Source organism: Salarias fasciatus, chromosome 13 (assembly GCF_902148845.1).
Source record: "Salarias fasciatus chromosome 13, fSalaFa1.1, whole genome shotgun sequence".
Taxonomy (NCBI): domain Eukaryota; kingdom Metazoa; phylum Chordata; class Actinopteri; order Blenniiformes; family Blenniidae; genus Salarias; species Salarias fasciatus.
Window position 1 is genome coordinate 24,152,914 of NC_043757.1, and position 14,931 is coordinate 24,167,844.

Sequence of the window (14,931 nt, forward strand, 5' to 3'; positions counted from 1 at the left end):
TGCAAATCAAGCTACTTGCACATGGTAAATGGATTTCACTTATTTTGTGCGTTTCCGCTGATTTAACAGTACTCGGAGCGTTTTACGCACACACCCATCCACACACACACCGGCGACGGCGGCTGCCACGCAAGGCGCTCCATCCGTCCACTTGGAGCAATCTGATATCAAGTGATTGGCATGATATCGCCTCACATCACATCATTCTGTGGAAGCTGATATGGCTTCAAAAAGGAGAGCTCAGAGGTGTGTATCCGGTGGGACATCGCCATACAGGAACTCAGGAAGCCGTTAGGAAGGTGGAGGCCTGTATATGGACACCGGCGAGGACACCCGTCACACCCATGACAACGTTTCTGCGGAATTTCATGTGCATGTTTCCTAACAGGTGTCCTCGGAGCTCGGACCCCCGTGTGCCGCTTTCATATTCAACATAGCGACCACGAGTGGGTCATGGTAACATGGATCTCATTCTTTCCAGGACCTTATTTGTGTTGATATGTTCTCATGAAAACAAAACAGCTCCCCCAGTGTGAAGGGCCTGTTATAGCCACCCCCCCCCCCCCCCCCCCCGCCGCCGCCGCCTCACCCTCCGCTAAATGCTTAAAGGTAAAGGTTAAGTGTATAACGGAGGTTAAATATGAAAGCACAATGAGCTGGCGGACTTACGGAGTTGCCTCCTTTAGAATATGTCAGGTGGCAAAGTGGGCGGAGGGGGTGGGGGCGACGTGGTGTAACTCGGCCCCTCACGTCAGCATATGCTCGACAGATGGAGCCACTCTGTCGGTCGTCGGTGGGGGGGGGGGGGGGGGGGGGGGGCAAAACGAGCTTCCTGACCGGAGATATGTGTGGAATTCAGGTTCCAGCTCGCCGCGCGCATCGATGAGTCGGTGTCTGATCGTAACTGTCGCCGGATGGGTTTTCACACCTGTCTTAAACCCAGAGCTGGTAAATATTAATCATGAGGCCCATTAGTGTGATTACAGGCGTCACGCTTCCTGAGGGGCTTTCAGGTGAATGGAAGTGGCCTCCAGTAGTCAGGGAGGTAGGATAACGACAAAGAGCAGGATTATTAAGGTTTAACATAGGATGTTTCTGCAGTATGAAAACAGATCCTAAATGCCAGAAAGATAAGCATCAAAGGAAAGAGTTGACTTTAGGTAACAGATATTAACCCTTATAACCAAACTACTTAATCTAAAGAACAAGATCGAACTGGAACTGAGCCAAGAAGACCTGGGTTCGACCATTCTTTGCAGACTTCCATCCGTATCTCTCCTCCGGTAAGACCAAGTGAGCGCTGATATGTCAATCAAGCTCCAATGAGCCAGAGTGTCTGGCTGAGCCTTAAGGTCAAATGCTGCACATACCAGGTGCAGCTTTAGAAGTGACTTTGACATTAAACAGGAGCCAGTCATCAAGCCCGGCTCAGCTGGCAAACATCCAGGCTGCCATGAGACGAGCGTCGCCCGCCTCCACCGCTAAACCTCCTCCGCATATACACCGGCCGCCGCCGGAGCGGGAGGCGCTGCCCCCCCGCGTGCGGTGGATGCTGGGACATGACCTCATGGCCAGCGGCACAGCCGGCGGTGCCACCTCATATGATCCGGGATGTGGCGGCGTGACGCTGAGTGACAGGCCAGCGAGGAGAATCAACATCTGTTTTGTGGGCGGCGGGCGAAACGCTCGCCTGGTGCCAACCCGGCCTCGGGGCTCGGCTCTGCCATGACACCGTACACTGCTCTGACGTTCCCGCGCCACTCTGGATATTTTGGTGAATGCACCAAACAGACAGACGGCAATTATTATTTCAAGCGGGATTATCCTGGAGCCTGATGTCCGCGTGGACCGCAGCCTCTCCAGGCCAAGAGTGCCTCCTGGGTGATTCATCCAGCCCACTCCTCCAGGCTGTGGCGTCTTTTAGCTTTGGCAGGATGATGCAAGTCGAAGTGACCAAAAGGAAGTCTAAAAGCCACTATTCTTCAAATGGCACTTCATCACACACACCTGTGCTTCTAGCGGAGTGTCATGAATCCTCACCCACAATCAGCCTCATTAAGTATCGATTATCTGAGCTGCACAGGCCACGGCGAAGTGACGAGGCTCTTTCTGTAGCGTCACTGTGCTCACTCACTCCCACAGACGCAAAAAAGGGCCGACAAACTCAAAAATCTGAATGTTTTTATACCCAATCAAATATGATGTCTTTCTATACTGGATGAGGCGATGACGATGAATGACAAAAAAACTCCATTGAGCGCTTCAAACAATCTGCTCAAGGATCAATTTGCTTTAAAATGTTAAAGAAACTTAAAGAAATGAGCGGTTGTGAGGATCGTACAGAGACAGGTGGTTTCATTAAACCACAATATTTGTTCACATGGCTGAAAATGTTCCTCTTAAACATGCTCTCACATAATGCTCCTTAAATTAAGAATTATTTGTTATGGTGCTGCAGGTGGGAGGGGGGAGGAGACACCGTAGTAGTCCTTGTAGACAGACACAGTACGTTTAGACATTACTGGAACATCAATGTTATCGCATGCAGTAAAGTACAATAAGCCGTCCGTCGGCAGACAGCGACCACTTACCGCTTTGTCAAAGTCCATCTCTGAAAAGAATTTATACCAAGGCTCATTCTCTAAATCTACATCTTCTGGACTTACATCCTGAGTCTACGGGGCATGGCGACGGGAAGAGGAGAAGAGAGACAAGAGAAGACAGTTCAGACAGCACAGAATATCACACACCACGTTCATGAGGCATTGCAGGCTCAGCTCTCTCACAGATGAAGATACCAGCGAATCGTACGGCCGTGCTTTGAAATAAAAACAAGCCTGAATGTGATTCTGTTTCTTTTTTTTCCTTGCAGAAAGCAGGATGAGAAGACGGATGTGAAACAACATGGAGCTGACAGCTAATTTAGCTCAGCGTCGAGGCTGAAAACAGGAGGGAACAGCGAGCAGTAACAAAATCCACTTCCCAGCATGTCTTTACTTCACTAATTAATACCTAATATCTCATTTGTCTTGGTGACACAGCGAGGCTGCTACGGGACTGAGTGAGACTGGAGACGACAACAAACGCAAGCTAGCCCAGGGGTGTTTGACGACGTGCTGCCTGAACACAGCTTGAACCACGCCGGGTATTTCACCGACTAATGGGATCCTAATGTTCATACATCATGATATATGATTGATAATGGCCGTTGGGGTCTATAAGCAGAACTCTTCTCAAGTCTTCATATCGTCTGCATCCTCTGAAACCGCCACACTGACTCTAAATTCAGTTTGAAATGTGTTTCAAGATTATTTCTCTCTTAAAACTTAAAATACACAAAATCAGACCCTGAATTTTTCACTTTGAAAACCACCAACCTCGCCTGTCGGCGTTGCTTTCATGCCACAGTTTTTGTATATATCAGACAGCATTACTTAAACACGCTAATGATCAGGCGTTCATGCGGGTCGGTTTTGTTGCCAGGTTCGCTGTGGCCCCCTGGGTTCAGATCAACAGCTAATATAAGTAAAGATAAGGACAGGTATTCGAATCCTTATCTAACACAAAACGTCATTTGTTTTGTCATGTTTAGCACCGATGGTGAAACTTCATGTCGAACTTCTCTTTCTGTATTTTATTTCAGTCAAAACAAAAAAGACTGAATCCAGTAAAAATGATTTCAGCGTACAGATAGGACCGTGTGTTGCATCAAAAACACCTAAAGAGGACCTATTTTGCGGGACTGCATTTTTTTGATTGAACACTTAAAGACTGATGTTCATGTTTGTTTTGTTTTGTCTGTTTCGTGCAAGAGGATGCGACTTAAAATTAGAAAAACTCCACACTGCATGTAGCAGATTCACGCTGCTTTAAAGTTGCCTCAAACCTCAGAAATATGAGCAGTTTTCATTGTTTCCAAGCAAAACGCCTACATCGAGAGCAGGGGGTTCAAAAACACGGCCCACAAGCTTGGCAGAGTCCGACGGAGCGTCTGCTGGGAAACAATGGGATGACACTGCAGGAAAGTGTAAAATTAAAGACGACACAAACCATTCAGCTTCAAAAACGGCAACTGTTATTTCTACATAAGACGACACTGAAAAAGGAGCCAAGAGATCAGTGAAGCCCTGAAAAGTTGCCTTATTGCTAGCAAATTAGCAAGAACTTATACTTAAATTTGATTTAGAGAGTTAATTTATTTCAGTTTTTATTGAAAAATAGCTGTGCACAATGTGAATTTTGATGCTGAAGTTCACCGACTCTCACATACGACTCTGTTACAGAGAATTTAACTAGAGGAGGAATCAGATTGTCCCGTTTACATGAACAACGAATCAAATGATGTGCAGGTTTCTATGCATCGAGTAGCATCCAGTTCAGACTGGATCAGTTCAGTATTTTCATGAAGCATCTTCATTCTGTGTTCATATAAAAGAAAAACAACATTGTTTCCTGTGCATATGAATCTGTTCTTGTAAATGAAACCCGATCTTTCGTTTTATCAATTCTCGGATAGAGCTAGCAGAAAGAACAAGCTTACTGGAAGCTTTCACCCTGTTCTCTGATCTGTGATAAAACGGAAAGCTACAAATGAGCTTCTTTCAGTAGAATCATGTCATTCAAGTCAGGAATTGAATGGTCTGAGGCAGCTGGACGGCAGCGTTATTGCTGGTGAGTCAGACTTCTTGGGAGATGACCAGTCAGAAAAAAATGCTTCAGTTAAAACCCAGAATCAGAAAACTCTGTCTGAGATGAAGCATCATAGGCCCCCTTTAAAAATAAAACTAACGTACGCTCACATGTAGACACTGTCCTATTTGTTTCACTCCATGAAATCGACATACACAGATCACGACAGAGAGCCAGCGACACATGCACACTATTTTGTGAAAAAACGAAAAATTAGAAATAATCACGAAAATGATCAAACCAAGTATTTTTGATACTTGATACATTTAAAACTGAAGGTTTGACAGGAAAACCACTGAGTTCAGCATTCTGTTCATCAAAGTCCCAGGATGAAGGAGAACGATCTCAACTGCAGGCGTCGGACTGGGTTTAAGGCAGCATCCCTCACTATCCTGATCGAATCAGATAATCAGTAAAAATACAGTCAACTTATCAGTATATTCAACATACTGATATCCGTGTAATGGGTTTTCATATTGTGCACAAACAGTAACTCCAATTCTAAAACATCTACAGCAAAAAAAAAAAGGAAAAAAAGAAAAAATCCTGCCCTCAAGGACAAAAGTTGACGTTGCCTCATTGATTTCTTCACTCACAGCAGGGCTGCAAATGAAAGTGGGATAGAGAGCGCGACACGCCGCTGCACTGAGGTCCCCGCACAGCCCAATAACCTTAAATTGAAGACGGGAAGACAATGGCTATCCTTGAAAGTGATACTCCGCCGCTCGCTTCAAAGCGGATTCGTCTGTCACCGCAACAGGACACCCTTCGGGAATGTGGCGGCTCACACACGCGTCGCCTTCCGAGCTGCCGCCGGGGAGCTTAGAGACGGCGGCGGCGATGGTGGCGGCGGTGGAGGGGGTGGATGATGGCTGGAGAGTGGTGGTGGTGATGGTGGTGGGTGGGTGGGGGGGGGGGCAGTTCACACAGCACAAACACAGAGGGGAGGAAGAGGAGGAGAGCGAGGAGAGCGAGGCGGGCGGGTTAGCATACCGTTCTCTCCAGCTTCAGCACCGACGATTTCCCCGGCTCGTACTCGAAGATGCTCCTGGGCTCGGCGCGGTACTTCCTGGTGTCTACCTTTTTATCCGGGGGCTCCCACTCGTTCCTGCGGAGAGGCGGGAGTCGGGGCGGGGAGGGAAGCGGGATGCAAGACAGCCAATCCTTATCAAGTAGTCTCCATGGCAACCGGCTTAGGCTAGGGTTTTTTTTCTCCTAATTTGAATATGACGTCCGCTCTCATTATCCTGCCCCGTCTCTCTGCTTCCTCTCCTCCTCCTCCTCCTCCTCTAACGATGATATGACAGAAAATCTAATTGACAGAGCAGCCAAATCACTAATAAGATCAAGTAAACCAGATTGGACCCGCTAACGGAAAACAGAGCACGCCATTTCCTGGGCGAACCGCTCCGAAGACAGGTGAACGGTCAGAGGCTCCTCATTAAGAAAGAAACTCTCCCCGTGCTCTGCACGGCGAAGAATCTCAGGGCTGCAGTGAAATTCTCCTCACATGTCTCAGCAGCAACGATAAGGATGTGTTGGGGAATGCGGCGCCGCATCCGTGAGCGCAGAGGAAGGTCGGCCCGCCACATGTCAGCTGCTGCTTTAGCGGGGAGCAGTTTTCCCTCCGTCACCTGTCCTCCTTCATCACTCCATCACTCATTTCCCTGGGAGCAGACCATTCATGTCTGCGCTGAAGTGTGTGTGTGTGTGTGTGTCTAATCGCAGCCCGAGTAAACACTGGAGGACGCAGAGGTGAAAGAAAAAAATAGCCCCGGATTCACATACTTGACAGGAAGGGATACATTCCTGCATCTTTTGTAACAATACCAGCGAAACTGTTCGGATAAATAAAAACTCTTCATCATTTTTCTTTTTCCCAGAGCGACGGGTGAAAATATAGACGCTGCTGACAGAGACGGTTACAGCCACGGCTAAATATGCGGAGACTGCTTGTTAAATCCAACTGGGTCAAAACCTGGAAAACACCGTGACCGTAAATTAAAATGGCTGCTTGGGCGTTTAGTTTTCGACCTGGAAGCCGACCAGCAGCGTCTCACGTGTTCCTTAAACTGCAGGCATCCTCTCCCTTTGGTGTATTTAGGGCAGACTGGATGCTTTAGGTGTGCTCTGTTAATGCAATCAGAGTTTATGAAGTAAAGGCTGACAGCTCTTTGACTGGATGTTTTCATCTTTACATTCCCTCCTTTAACTGGCCTGGTCCACTTGATAACATAACCACATCTTTCTGTGAGAATATGTGAGTACGCTACAACAACTCAGAATCAAACTATCACAATATAATGTTAACATCAACTTAGATTGTCAAGAAGTTTTGTGCTATTTAAAACATATCTATTTTATGTTTGGTCTTATACATTATTAACATGTGAAACTGCATTAGAGTAATAAATAAATTAGAATATAACACTATATATATTAATGTCCTGAGGTTTTATAATATGATGAAACACTATAACATGAGGATCGCTCACATTGCAGTAATAATGTAACAGAGGATATAATGTCTGAGAGAACAGGAGCGATGGATCCCTCTTACGTTTTATGACTCTCTCCTTCTGCTGATTTACTTTTACTGCAGGGAAGTATAACATTTATTTTCCCTGTATTGTGATTAAAGCTACTTCACCAGCAGACTCGGCCAAAAAACACTGACCTGTAACTCTCCTTATCGTCTTTCGTTTATCTAAGTTTGTCTCCATTACGTTACATTTAATACATCAAGTGTTGGCAAAAAAATGTAAGTTATGAATCTTTGTGTCCTTTTAAAAGGATTAAACTTTACCCTTTATATACAGCAGGACTGCTTTATCTGATTTCCTCAGATGATCCATTGAAAATGTTCCCTCTTCTGCTTTCATTACGATCACTCTCAATGTAATAAAACATAAAAACATTAAATCATGCTACAGACCAGCTTTTCTGCTGAAGGTTTTTAGTGGACCAGAGTAATACTTCTGGAAACTGTTACTAACATAAACCAGGAATGATTGGAACTGTGATATTCTGAGAGGATTTCTGAGACTTTTTGTTTGAAATAATAAAAAAAAAGTGGTGAAACATCTGGTTTAGAGTCAGTTTAGTGAATTTCAGCTGATGCCTGCAAAGAATTACGATCGACAGCGATCAGCTACACTGTTAATTTGCATTATATCACATTTAACATGTTCAAAATTCAATGTCTAATGCATCCAAACCTCAGCAGACCTATCAGCAGGAGCCAAAAATACAGAGAACCTCTAGTTTCTAGCCGCTCCTGTCCGGCAGACATGATTAGCGAGTGCGCTGTGAAAGTAAATGCCGCACTCAGCGGGCAGACGGAGGCCGCTGACCTTTTGGCAGCAGGTCTGAGGGAGGACGACCGCGTCGGCACCGGCATCGACCGGCCTCGAGAATCCACCTCGTCGTCGCTTTTGGAGCGTGGGACCGCTTTCACTGCAACACACACACATACACAAACACACACAGACATTTACAGCTTTGTTGAGAGGGGAGGAAATGGACCAACTATTTTCAATGGATCCAGTATTTTAATTAAACTTCCAAACTCACCATCTTCCAAGTAGCTGTAGGGCGTGGGACCATCGCCTGAAAGGAGGGAAACAATGAAACAATAAGATGTCATTCATGACTGTTTTTAAACATCTCTGGTTCTTGCAAAGCCGTGAATTCAATATGAGCCTAAATAATTCAGGCGGCATTAAAAACTCTGTTCCCGAGCTTTCCCCGCCGGCTCACACCTTCCATTAGGCCGGGCATTACATCTTCACCAAACACAGCGACGGGGTGCCAAATCAAAGCACTTTCCAGGAAGCATTACTGAGCTAAAAAAAGGGATCCCAGCATCGATGAGCACCGAGTCTCCGGCTGAGAGGAGCTCGGGGAGGCAGGAGGCCCAGAGCTGCCGCCTGCACACCCAACCTCAGTACATCTCACTGCTGTACTGTGAGACGGCGGCTGAAGAGCCGGAGCTGCAGACGCAGAAGCTGCTTATTTCACACAGTGATGAGGTGAGACTGAAAAGTCAAGAAAAATAAATTTGACCTTTTTATTCTACTATAATGAAAAATAAAATGAATAAAATAAAAACTACCGATCAAGCCAAACATCCAGTGCGAAAGCCCAATTACTAATACTTAAATCTACCGGCAGTGAGCAGCCTTATGTTCAGTGTGTGTGGGTGTGTGTGTGTGCGTGCGTGCGTGTGTGTGTGTGTGTGTGTGTGCGTGCGTGTGCTGCCTCAGCTCTGTGCATGACTGCAGCACCACCTAGTGGCTGGAACTGTGAACTACAGCCCAGAGACTGGGAGAGATTTGAGAGGCAGGAGAAAGAAAAACGGTTCTACAAGTCAGATAAATGAAAATGTCAAGATTTTCATTAGTTTTGAAAAGGAAAAATGAAGCATTCGACTGAAGAGTTACTTGGTGGGAGAACAGAAGAGAACACAAACAGCTGACTTCAGTCATCTTGTTTGGAGTCAGTCATGTTTAAGGGTGTGACAGAAAATCAGTCAGAAAGTATATTATTGTCACAAACTTTAGAAACAGCAGTGACTTTAAACATTAAAGGGCAACTCCGCCATTTAAATTCTACTTTAAAACATTTAAAAATTTCAACATGTATTTTTTTTTTTTTTTAAAAGAGTTTATTCTCTCAATTTCACTCGACTTCTCCACGTTGACTGTTTGGGTAGAAGTGGTGGAGCATCCCTTTAATACTCACATCCAGTGTTTGTTGTGGTATAGTTCATTAGAGAGTCTGCACACCGCTGAGCCACAACATCTCCTCCGTTCTCACGTCAGCCTCGCTTTAAACGTTTCCCCCTAGGTTTAGTGAGGTTGTTTATCTGTTCCTCCCATCCTTCACCTTTGGGTCCCTGAAGGAGGATTTTGAGCATTTTACAGGTGAATGCCTGCTTGCTATGAGGGAAAAGCTGTTTTCAATATGAATAAGGTGGGCCATCAAGTAACTGGTAAACAATAGCAAATGGTGTTTTTCCAGATTTAATGAGCAGACTGCTGGAGGAATTTCCATGGTCAAACCTGAGGATTATTTCTGAAATACAAATGGAATATAACTGTGCAGTTAGAACTGAGGTAATGTTGTGGCTCATCAGTGCACATCATTGCGTTTCAGCCGTGGATTTAGCTCCCTCTTTAAATCACAGGCGGCGCCGCCGGCGCTACTCGCCCCGGTCGGGGCAAAGGTCTTTTTCATCAGACATTCTGACCGATGATCAAATGTGTGATTCATGTCAGGGTGACATGGAGCCATTTATCATTCAGGCCAGACAGGCCAAAATGTCCGCAGTGAAAAAGAATCTCTTTACTTCGTGATGACCCGAGAATATCTAAATGTAAATTTGGTTTGGTGGTACGGTAAAGTTAATGCCTCTCAAATACTTCGAGCCTCTTAGTCCTGGTAGCGTGGAGGTGTGTGTGCCGGCGTTACAGATTCGACTGGGCTGAAGCATTTGAGAGGACTTGACACGACTGCGGATTAGTAAGACTCTACCGAGAGCGGCGTCGCTGCCATCAGATACCTTTTGATCTCATGTGAATGTCATAGTTCTCAGGGAAAATGTAGGTGGGGCGGTATGGGTTTTCCTCAATGGCCTCTGAGCACGGCGAGGAAGAGACAGAGGACAGTGTGACAAAACACAGAGACACACACACACACACACGCAAACACACACAGGTGGTGGACAGTCACAGAGAAACACAACAATCCAAACCGTTGGCAGGGCTGAGGTAATGAAGGAGACGCTTACCAGGTATCCTATGGATCTGCTTGAACATTGTCTTATACCAGTCTTTGGATTTTTCAGTGTTCTGAAATAAAACAGAACCGAGAACAAAACATTTGTTGATGACAGCAATATAAACACACGAGCTTCACCTTGTTCTCACTGCTAACACATTAAATCAAAAAGCTCTGTGAATGTTTTGAAAATGAGCCCATAGAGGTGGGAGTGGCGGTGTGTGTCGTGGCTCACCCGAACAGGCACAATGGGCTTGTTGAGAGGACCGAGGACGGGCGAGTGCAGAGACAGCCTCAGCCTCTTCCCGTCCATGTCAGGGACCGGACTGGCCGAGTCCCTCCCGGGGCCGGGGCTTTTGTCCCTCTCTGGGGCCGGCTCTGCAAGGCACCGCCATAAAAAATGAATGGACAGAACGTAAAAAAAGCCAAACGGGAGTCAAATATCGCGGCACGTTTACGGGGACGTGACACACAACCTGTGAGGTTAAGCTGAGGCCAGGGCGAGGCTGTTTAATGGAGAGCGCGCACACGACGCGGCTGCAGCAGTAACTCAGGAGCGGAAAATAAACAGACTTTTCACTTATCATAGCACAGAGGCGAGAGGTTCGGAGGAGCTACTTGTGTCGGCATGCTGAGAAACTGCCTCAGTTTACTGAGATACTTCAGTCACTGAAGTGTCTCCATAAATTTTTAAAACCATCGGAGTTAGTAGAACTTCGACTACATAAAGTTTAAGTGACGAAACACCGACTGAGCTCAACTGAAGCTGAATTTTACTGCTAAGACCAATCCATTCAAAAGGGGAGACAGTCCACGCCATCTACCTACACCAGGGATCACTGCTGCATTTATCTAAATTATATTTTCATTTTTATTTTCAAAATGTTCTTTTTCCTTCAACTTCCTGCCATGTGTTCATTTTAGTCATTTGAAAGGTTCCAGTGCAGGAAAAAGTTCTAAATCAACCATACAAAGAAAATATTTTGCACCTTCAGGTATTTTAGCCCAAACTGCTGAAATTGTTCAGAGAGCTTGGAAAGCTGGTCCTGCAGAGCATTTCCTCCTGTGGAACATCAAACTATCTGCAGTGGTAAGGCACCTCATTATAGAAATGCACTCATGATGCAGCTTAAAGGTGCACTTTGAATCACATTGTTAAAAAGGTCATCAGGCGTGTAGAAAATAAAAGAAAATATTTGAAAAACAAGAAATCCTAAACATGTTAGGCATGGAAACTGTGACATAACACTAAAAATATGTCCTTGCCCAGACTTTTGTTCAAAGAAAAGATTGTTTGGAAGGCTGCTTCGGGGGCTGACGCAGAAAGCCTGACTCACTCCTGGAGGAGGCCTGAATCAAACTCATTCTCACGGCTGCAGCAGCGCGAGGCGGACAGACGCTGCAGTCAAGGACCCGCAAATATCGCCGGTAATAAAAGTGGAGCCGCTGCGAGCGCAGAGATGAAAAATAAAAGACAGACAACCTCGGTGCGTACCTTCCAAATGAGACAGGTGCTTTTGCTGCTCTGCTGTGAGAGAGAGACACACACACAGAGGACAGGACGGTGAAATGTGAGGAAGCAATGGAGCGAGAGCGTGAAACGCAGACAAGGACGAGGCCGGCGGAGACGGTGAAGACTGTCTGACACGGAGTCCCCCGCTGGGAGCGCCTCTCTCCGCCTGTCATCTGCCCTCACCTCTGCTGTGCTGCAGCAGGACGATGGTGGGGTTCACCGCGCTGGTGGACGGGTAAACGCAGCTCGGCGCTGCTGCCACACAGTTGCGGACGTCAGCGGAAGCTGGAGCCTGATTTTCTTTTATGCTTTCGGGCAAAATTGCCTGAAAAGAGCCGAGAAAACACAACGGGAGGGTTAAAAAGTCACAGGCACAGACGTATAAACATGCACCTGCAACACAAAATGTTGTTCTCTTTGCAGAAAAAGCCAAGGAGCTGGGAGTTAAACGAGGAAGTGGACAGACCTGGCACTGGGTGTTGTTTACAGGAGGTAAATCAGCTGAGTGGTTGTTGTTGCCTCCTTCAGCCAGCCCCGCTTTAGAGCCGTCTCCATTAATCTGGCTCGTCCAGCCTCCTAGAAAGAGTCCAGAACTCCCTCAGCCGAGCAGCCAGGACCGCACTCAAAAGCTCAATAATTCAGCGAAAAGCAAACCATAACAGATAATTGCGGCTCAAATAAATCTCCATTTCATCCTCCTGCGGCGTGTTGATGCTTTCCTCGCTGGCTTTCATGCACTGAGCTGTTAATATCCCCAGGACAAGGAAAAAAAAGAGAAGAAAAAAGATTCTCCCACAATCTCTGAACTTTGTCAGGAGAACAAAGCGTCTATTCACCGAGCTGCAAGGACCGTTTGTTCCGATGGCCTTTATGTTCAGGCTCTACAACAATTAAAGCATCTCCCCCAAAAGCCCTGGCCGGCCTCCAGCCGGGCTCCGATGCAACAAACAAGCCCACAGTCAAGGCATCGCGCTCCACAGCGCAGTGTGGGCCCACCGCGACAAAAGGCCTCTTTGACACTTTGCACGGGGGAAAAAAAAAAAAAGTGCGATCGCTGGCCTGACAGCGACCGGCCACCGAGCACAGCCTGCAAAACGTGAGCCGTTATATAATCCTTACATCTGAGGCACGAGTGGAATCTTTACAACTCCAGAACATGATGAAACGCCCTTTAAATGACAGCAGCACTCTCGTCCTCCGTCAACATTTTACGCACAAGTGGCTATTTTTACACGCACATGGAAACATCTCAGTATTTTTATTTTTTTCTAATGGTGCAGAGGCTTGTTATGAAGCAGCGCCGGGACTTACTTGGCATGGAGATGACATTTGGCTCATCGCTGATGCAGCCTTCGTCGTCGATGTGGACGAGGGTGGCCCTCAGGGTGACGACTCCTTTTCCTTTGGACACTCTGCTCGGATCCACATCTGCAAAACACTGCAGGTTACACTCTCACGCCCACCGTCAGCTCACATCCTGGAGGTGCTCCACTCTGGCGAAGGCCACCCCGTGGCCCAGATGACCGAATTAGAACTGCAGCGTCAAAACCGGGACGTCTAATTACTATCTGGAAAACTCATTATCAGGATCCCCGAGAGCACAACGTCTTCTCATTCATGCAAAAACTAAATCTGCAGGCCTTAAAGACATCAGGAAGTGGGCAGAATGACCAGTCTGGCTTGACTTTAGGCCTGGAGGTCTTTCTCTATGTTGTTTTCATGTTCTACCTGGGCTCCACAGCCCATGATCCCGATTTGGATGAATCTCAATAGCAGATGGTAAAACATCCAGATGATAAGTCATGATGAGTATGTCAGCTTCTTCTGCTTCCTTTTGGAAGTCTAAATTGTAACGACGAAGCGATCTGTCCAAACCAGACTGATCCCGCTCAGCGGGATCAAACTGCCAGCAGTGAAAGGACCGCATGTCCGCGGCACTTTTCACATTGTCAACAAGTGACTCGGGACACGTCCTCCTAAGCTTTTTATTGTGGGTGTTCGGTGTCGCTCGGTTGTCGGTCGTGAAACATTGATGAGGCGGCGGCCAAATATCACCTGCAGAGGGAATCAGGTCAGGCGAGCCCTTCATGGCTTTCAGAGGAGTGATCCTGACAGCGCAGGCTGCTCGAGGGCCTGAGGGAATGTCACACACACACCACACACACACACACACACACACACACACACACACACACACACACACACACACACACACGGTGCAAGAAGCACCGTTTAAGTGATGCACTGGAGAGAAGCTGCTGCTGAGATGAAGTGAAATAAAGAGATGTGGCCTCATTTTGAAATATTAGATGAACTCAGAGGAACTCACTGGGATGACTTACTGGGAGAAGCGCTGCGCCCGATGCTGCCCTCTGCTGGGGAGCCCTGGAAGTACAACACAGTGAAGTCAGTGAGAGGGGATGTGTCGACCAGGGGGGTCTGCAGGCACAAAAACAAGAGAAAACCTAACGAAATGTTTATCAAATGAAATGTTTTACAAGCTGTGTTTGCTTCATTTTAAAGGTTAAACGTGCTTAGTGGCTCCAGATAAATTTGATTTGGTCATAAAAATGTCGTTTTGTTAATAAAGGTTGCAGAGCCCTGGTCTGGAGAGCCTTGCTGTGGATTACTGTGTTGGATCATTAGCAGACCAGCCTGCAGCTACACACAGAAGACGGCGGCCTGCGAAATAAACAACAACACGTCACAATCCAATAATTATTGACGTGTCTTCCTTACTCTGCAGGGATGAAGGCAACAACCAGTAGATGGAGTGCAGAGCTTTATAATGACATGTTTACTTCTCGTTTGGAGAAATAGATATTTAAATAAAAATCTGTAACCCAACAACATCTAACAATTCACTTGTATCTGAAGTCACAGGCGAGCCGAAGCCTGTCCCAGCTGGATAAAGCATAAAGATCACACGAAACTTAAAAATGAAGGAC

The 14,931-nt window shown here is 46.5% G+C and overlaps 1 protein-coding gene across 1 annotated transcript in view; it reads right to left on the reverse strand.

The window, feature by feature from the left end:
* sorbs1 (sorbin and SH3 domain containing 1) overlaps positions 1–14,365 on the reverse strand; it is a 30,931-nt gene extending 16,566 nt beyond the window's left edge. Inside the window, exons 1-13 of the mRNA XM_030105968.1 lie at positions 14,326–14,365; positions 14,039–14,116; positions 13,295–13,411; positions 12,450–12,559; positions 12,167–12,308; positions 11,966–11,995; positions 10,706–10,848; positions 10,481–10,541; positions 10,253–10,327; positions 8,263–8,298; positions 8,043–8,145; positions 5,683–5,797; positions 2,592–2,675 (exon numbers count right to left, since the gene is read on the reverse strand). Of these exons, the coding sequence (XP_029961828.1) occupies positions 2,592–2,675; positions 5,683–5,797; positions 8,043–8,145; positions 8,263–8,298; positions 10,253–10,327; positions 10,481–10,541; positions 10,706–10,848; positions 11,966–11,995; positions 12,167–12,308; positions 12,450–12,559; positions 13,295–13,411; positions 14,039–14,072 (1,050 nt within the window). The 5' untranslated portion in view covers positions 14,073–14,116; positions 14,326–14,365. The remainder of the gene's footprint in view (positions 1–2,591; positions 2,676–5,682; positions 5,798–8,042; positions 8,146–8,262; positions 8,299–10,252; positions 10,328–10,480; positions 10,542–10,705; positions 10,849–11,965; positions 11,996–12,166; positions 12,309–12,449; positions 12,560–13,294; positions 13,412–14,038; positions 14,117–14,325) is intronic.
* Positions 14,366–14,931: the final 566 nt, after the last annotated feature.